The following is a 7,103-nucleotide window of genomic DNA, read 5'->3' on the forward strand; positions in this document are numbered from 1 at the left end:
AATTCTCCTCACTGCTGCGGCGGCGCTGCCATCAGCCATCGCCATCATCAGACTTAACTTAACTGTTGCATTATTTTCGCTATATTATGCATCGCCTGTTAGCCATCGAACCAACTACAAAACCAAGCGGCCAACTTAAGAAAAGGCAGTGCAATGTCCAGTTTAACAAGCCGTACTATGTAGGTATGTATATGTATGTACGTGAGTACTGAAAAAATAATACGGTACCTAACGTGCTACACGTAAGGGTTTATCCAAAAGGATTACATTGCAATAAATTATCAATCATTTGAAACAAACAACTCATTTGTTGTTGTTTGGTTGGCTAACTTGCCTTGGCTAGTTGGATGGCCTGCTCTCTACCACCCGAAGCCAACACTTTAAACTTTAAACATTAAAATCAAAAACCATGAAACCCAAAGAACCATGGTTAGGTACTTTGGTTTAAGGTGCGAATAGTTAGTGCAAATAGTTTACAAAGCAAAATACCATCATCAATGCATTTTTATGGATAGGCCTTTACTTCGACATAAGTTTTGTAGATATCACGTGAAGAATTGGGAACAATATTATGTACTTCTTTTTACTCTATTCGCGGTTTTCAGTTATTTTATTACTACGCAGTAAGCAATGGCTTTTCACTGATGCAACAACAACGAACAAACCAGGTGGAAATTTAATGCAATGTGAATTTAAGTTATTCTGGTCACAAACCGTATATTTGCTTCGATTGGGAGCAAAGCCAAATTAAGTCCAGAAGCGTTAGCACAATTGAAGACAGCGAACCGTTTCTCGTGCTAATGATGGAAATATTTAATTTGGACTATTCAAGAAATTTTGTTTGAAAAAAAAGGAAAAATAATTCATAAAATTGAATTCTAACTTTTTATATTGACAAGGTCTAATCTTTTAAACTCGGTTTATACAAAAATTATATAAAATTGAGTTGTAACTAATTTCTTCATTAAGTTTTTATTAGTGTTAGAGCTCCGATTTAGACCTCTGTTTAAGACATAACTTCTTGGTTATTCGAAAGCTTCGATTTTTAGATTGAATTAATGCGACCCACACCGACAAATTCCAATTCCGTCTGTCAATTTGTCTTGCTTAAAAGTTTGTACGTTTTTGGGTTGTGGTTAAATAGTTGTCAGTTGAATTTTTGTTAACAATTTCAAAATTATCAACAAAATTTGTATTTTTGTAAGAAAATTGTCAATTAGATTTTTCTCAAAATTATACTGAATGTTGATAACAATATTTTTTAAAAGATAAGAGTAGTTGGAAGCCAATATCATAAATTTTTAATAAGATATTTAAGTCGAAAATCAATTTTTACCACCTTTTTTAATTTTTTTGTTAAGTTTTAAAATTTTTTATATAAAAAAATTGTCAATGCGATTTTTCTAAAAAAAAATTCCGAATGTTGAAAACAATATTTATTATAAGTAAAAATTAGTTGGAAGCCATAATCTCAAATTTTTGAAAAGATGTTTGTGTCGAAAATCAATTTTTACAAACTTTTGTTTAAGTTTTTAGTTTTTTGTAAGATAGCTGTCAATTCAATTTTCTCAAAATTTGATTGAATGTTGAAAACAATATTTTTTTAAAAAATAAAAGTAGTTTAAAGCCAATATTTCAAAGTTTCGAAAAGATATTTGAGTCGAAATTCATATTGTATAGGTTTGTATTTTTTGTACAAAAACTGTCCATTCGATTTTTCTCAAAATTTTACTGAATGTTAAAAACAATATTCCTTATGAGATAAAATAAGTTTGAAGCCATAATCGCAAGTTTTTGAAAAGATATTTGAGTCAAAATTCAATTTTTACCAACTTAGAATAGGTAATGTTTTTTTAGGTTTTTTTTTTATAAAAAATTGTCAATTTGATTTTTCTCAAAATTGTACCCATATGTTAAAAACATTATTCTTTGTTGCAAAAAATTGTTTTGGAGATGAAATCATGTTTTATTCGTAAAATTTTCGAGGTGACAATTTTTTTAAATTTTTTTGACTTATAAAAAACCCGTTAATTAGATTTTTTTTCCAAAAATATGTTGGTTTGGTATCACGGTACAATACATAATATAAAATTTAATTCAAGTCTCTACCGTTATTGGTTCGTGAGGTATTTAGGGTTAACCAAAATGTTCACCTTTTTTTTCAAAACTGCTATGGTAAAAAAAACACCTACGAACTTTTCTTTAGAGCCCTTTCTGCAATCTTTCTGCATTATAAAAAAATTAATTTAAAGTCGATATCTCTTCTGGTTCTTGAGCTCTGGACCACGAAAAAACGTCGCGAACGTGTGGACATAGGGACGGACGTACGAAGGTACGTAAAAAACGTACACACGCACGCACATACATCTTTCTACTCCAGGGACCTTGAAACGCCGAGAAATGTCAACATTTTTAATTTGTCAAATTGGACCCATTACAATAACTTCCTATGGGAAGTTTATACATTTCAGAACACATAGGTCTTTAAAGTCCATCAAATACGACTTCGGTCCTTAAGGCTGCACGAAGGGACACAAGACCACTGAAAAGACAATGAAAAATTAAATTTCAAATAATGCGTGTAGTTTTCAATCTGGCAATACTTTTTTCGGTGTTGGTTCTTTTGACAGCTGTCATTTTATTTTAACTTATTCCTGGACAATGTTTTCAAATCAACCAAATTTATTACCAAACATATCGGTTAGCGCAATGCATCAATTTATTGAATAAAACTTTTTAGTTTTCGGTCTGTGACGTGGCCTTAAAAATTATGCAATTTAAGACTGCTGAACTATTTTCTGTAATGTTGTGTCAAGTCGCTTATCTTCACAGATAAGCTCTGTACGATCGTTGGCTTGGAAGAGAATATTCGCACGTTATTGCTGATATACGGCCCTAATTGCTGCAAATAGTGGTGGGAAATTGGACCGCCATCCGTGGCGACCATTTTTCTGAATTATTTTTAAAATATAACGATAAACCCATGTTTTTATAATAAAGCTAAAATACCTTATCCAAAACATTAAACTATAACCATTTTGTCTAAAAAACAATAGAGAATTTTAAATTTTTCGTTTTTTTTGAAAACTTTGCACTTTTGCAACTTAACAAATATTAAAAAGTTGCAATTTTGAGCATATTAACCTTGATTTTAGCGGTTTATTCAACGAATGAGCTACAATTTTTGACAGTAAAATGTTTCGATTACTGCAAAAAGTGTCTTTTAACACAAACATGTAAAGGGTTTTCAATAAAAAGTTTCATTTTGAATAGCTCACTCACAGCAGTCACTTTTGAACCTTTCAACTTTTGTAATTTGAGAATCAAAACTACGCCATTACTAAAAATGTGATGATATAAACTTTAAAAGCTTAATTAAATAGTGATAACTCACTGCTCCCTTGTGTTTTCACCGTTTGCAAAATTAAAGCAGTTTTGGGTCGTCGTAAAGTTAATCTCGGCTGGCAATAGAAAATTATTGAAAAAAAATAAGCTTTAAGACAGAAAAGTTATGTCAAGAATCAAGACGGTGTCCGTTTCTCAAAAATAATTGAAAATATTGTATAAAGGTTTAGGTTAAAGATCTTTTAAATTAAGTTAGAACAAAAAACTTAAGTCGGTAGATTATACTAATAACAAAGTGTTTTCGATGATTTGATTCTTAAAATACAATGAAGTGAACCGGATTTTGAAATATAATGTCTATGCCAATACTTCACAATCGTTGTGAGTTATTGACCATTTCAAAACAATTTTAAGGAAACAAATTAAGTTTTGTTTAATCTTTCATCTGTGTCAAAAGGCATACAAAATTCTTTTTGATTCTAAGGAGACTTTTAAAAAAAGGGATAGTTAGTACAAAATTGAATAACATCAGTCTAGAAAAATTATATTTAAGTTCAATTTAAGAATACTTTTATTCTGAGGTATCAGAAAATTGAATCTGATTTGCCTCTCAGAAATGCTTATTGTTCATATTCATTTATTTATTGGAAAAATCTATCTATTTATCTGAGCTCCATAAGAAGGAAACCCCTGTGGGTATCTGATGGTCAAAAAATATCTTTTTATGTAACTATACATATATTTCGACTTCTCTTCTCAACATACTCCCATATATTTTATGTAAAAGGTAATATTTTCACATATTTCGTGTCGATTCTGAGATTACGCACCATCTCCAAACACTATATATAGTAATAACTATATATATATGCAATGTACCTGTAACTGATGTTTTAAGGAGCCAAAAGAAGTGCTATCCTGCTATCCTCGTCGAATATGCACTATGCACTGCACTCTGCACAGTGCACAGCATTTACGTTCCTGGTCGCTAGTTAACTTGTGTTTTTTGCACATTTGCAACAAATCTTTTATAGTCATTTTGATGGTATCGCCCCTTGTCATACCACAAGGCTAACAGGAGATTATAAGAAGATATTATTGGGTATAGTGGACATCTCCATATACTTTACTGTGGTATTGTTGGTTGGTGGCTTGTGTTGTCCCAGAGCAGAGAGGTTCAGATTCAGATTTAGCTTAGCATTAGCTCCAGAACAGAGGCAATATGTTGTTGTGCAAAAATGGTATTTAATTTAGCGTGGGATAAGAACTCTGAAGGTATGTAATGTACCTATGTGTATATATGTTGCAAACGATAAGATTGTCATTTTAATGCAACTCAATAATGAAAACATATACAGGTTTTTCTTTTATGTGTTTTAACGTGGTACGAAGATGGTTTAATCTTTTCCAATGAAGCTTGTAATTGCACAACGGAGGTTGATGTTATCGTGGGTTTCAAAAGAATTCAATATTTGTCCACTTTATAGGTTTTTCTCTAATGAGTGGATGTAAAATATCTGCTGATTTTTTTTTTGTATAGAACTTAAACCAGTCCCATCAATGCAATTACCAAGCTTCTACCGCATCGTTGAACCATAAAATATAAAACTTTTATTTTCTATCGAACATGGACAAACAATAAGAAGCAAACATCAAAATATTCACAGTAGAGACAGTTTTTTCGTGACCCTTAAAAAAATGTAACATACTGGCCAAAAACGTCGTGACTTCTGAGCGATGTATATTGACTTTCCTTTCGTTTTCGATTGCACGATCAAGAAGCGAAAGTTACTAAGCTTTGCCTTATAAAACTCTAAATACCTCGATGGTGCGTGTCAGTCTTTAAGCGAATTCTATAGAATGGACACTTTATTCCAATCAATAGTTTTACTCACATTGACAATTGCCATTACTTTGGGCGATGTAAGTCATTTTTTCTTCCCGGAAACGAATTTGTTTCAAACACCTCAACAGCAGTTTTCACATACACCTTTTCTATACGCCCCACCTGTGTCGAATCCTCTTCAGCCACCACAACAGCCTTCATCAATAAGTTCAACAACGGAGTTTTTCTTACCTGAGATCATATCAAATCGACGATTCAAGGACCAGCGGCAACCACAACAAGGAAATTTCATCCCCCTTAACCATTATCTACCTCCACCTATTGACGATGGAAATTATCATCATCCCTCCCAACAGGATCAAACTCCATCGTTAGCATATTTACCATCGAAAATTGACAAACCAGTTGTTGTATTGGATGGGGAACCTGCATCAGTATCTCAAGGATATGACTACAATGAACCATCAAGTACGACTTCAAATCCTAATGACGATGAGCTTCCTCTACAATTTCCTTCGGCGCTTCTGCCTCCAGCTCCAATTTTTATTGGAGGACCACAACCATCAGCATCAACAACAACGACCAAAAACCCAAATCAAGGATACTCCTATGATGTACCATCAGGAACCCCATTCGAGGATAATCCATCAACAGGTTTATTTCAGGATTCAGGAATAGATGGTAAATCTCCGTCACAAGTACGTTTGCATGTAAAAGAAATGCGCTGTCTCGATCACAACAAAGGATTCTTTCGAGCAGTTTTGAAGATTGAAAGTTTCCTTAGCACAACACCAACCATTGAAAACGATTCCAATGATCCAAAGTGTAGTGTAAAACTAAGTCGAAACTTACTCCTGGTTAATATTGAAGCAGAAGATTTTCAAAAATGTGGTGTCCATTACTGTGGCAAGGAGCTTTGTCTACGTTTAAGATTTCCATCCATAAGAGGAATACGGACGAGCCAGGATTCATTGTTGGCGTTGCGTTGTAAGACTCAAAATCGAATTGCAGCTAAAACACATGCCCTGAAGATGGGAATTGCAAATGACTTGTAAGTTTAATGTATTAACGTGCAAATCTATTAATAGTCCTTACAGATATCTTAATTTGAATAGGCAAGCTAGGAATACGGCCGTTTATGCACATGGAGGGGTACAAAATGAATTTCGAACACATATCGAACTGCTTCGAAAGACTTTGAATGGTTTTAGTAAGAAGCTAGAACCGAGTGCTGTGGTTCGGTTGGGAGAAGAGCTATTGTTGAGAGCTCACGTTGGATCAGGTGATGGTAAGTGCTTAAACTAAAATTTGTTTGGTTTTTTGATTCAAGTTTTTAGATTTATACTTTTATCCTACCTCTCAAAACTACAATTTTTTAGGTTGGAACTTTACAAAACTCACTGACGTCAATTTACAACTCATATCCCCGAACGGTGATCTAACTCGATCAGTGAATCTAATCACATCCCATGGATGTGTGAATCCATCGATGCGGAGTATCTGTCCACAACCTCCAACTTTCGAACCACCACTTGGTCATCGATTTCTGTTCAAAGCTATTATGTTCCAAGAAATGCACAGCGGTGAAGAAATAGTTTTAAGTATGAAAATTACAGGATGCTTAGAACAAAACGATTGTCATGTAAATTTACAAGATTGCAATGGAGGAAATAATAATTTTAAACGTCAAAAAAGGAAAGTAGAACATAATTCGACAAACTTTGCAGAATTTCCAAGTATAGCATTTCGTGTTGCAATGCCGGATCAAGAAATAGGGAGTCAAGTAGGTAGGGTTGAACCACATGTCATAACTCAGCGATGGATATTAGTTGTTGTATTATTAATTATTGGATCACTGTGTTGCTTGGGAATGATAATTTGGTGCATAGTTAAAAAACGTGCGAATTGTTGA

General features: G+C 33.3%; 1 protein-coding gene across 1 annotated transcript; it reads left to right on the forward strand.

Moving 5' to 3' along the window:
* Nucleotides 1-5,197: 5,197 nt before the first annotated feature.
* On the forward strand, nucleotides 5,198-7,103 carry LOC129950451 (uncharacterized). Its single transcript, XM_056062391.1, has 3 exons — nucleotides 5,198-6,242; nucleotides 6,307-6,479; nucleotides 6,571-7,103. The coding sequence occupies exons 1-3, from the start codon at nucleotides 5,206-5,208 to the stop codon at nucleotides 7,101-7,103; spliced, it is 1,743 nt and encodes a 580-aa protein (XP_055918366.1). The 5' UTR covers nucleotides 5,198-5,205.

The sequence above is a fragment of the Eupeodes corollae genome, chromosome 3 (assembly GCF_945859685.1).
Source record: "Eupeodes corollae chromosome 3, idEupCoro1.1, whole genome shotgun sequence".
Classification (NCBI taxonomy): Eukaryota; Metazoa; Arthropoda; class Insecta; order Diptera; family Syrphidae; genus Eupeodes; species Eupeodes corollae.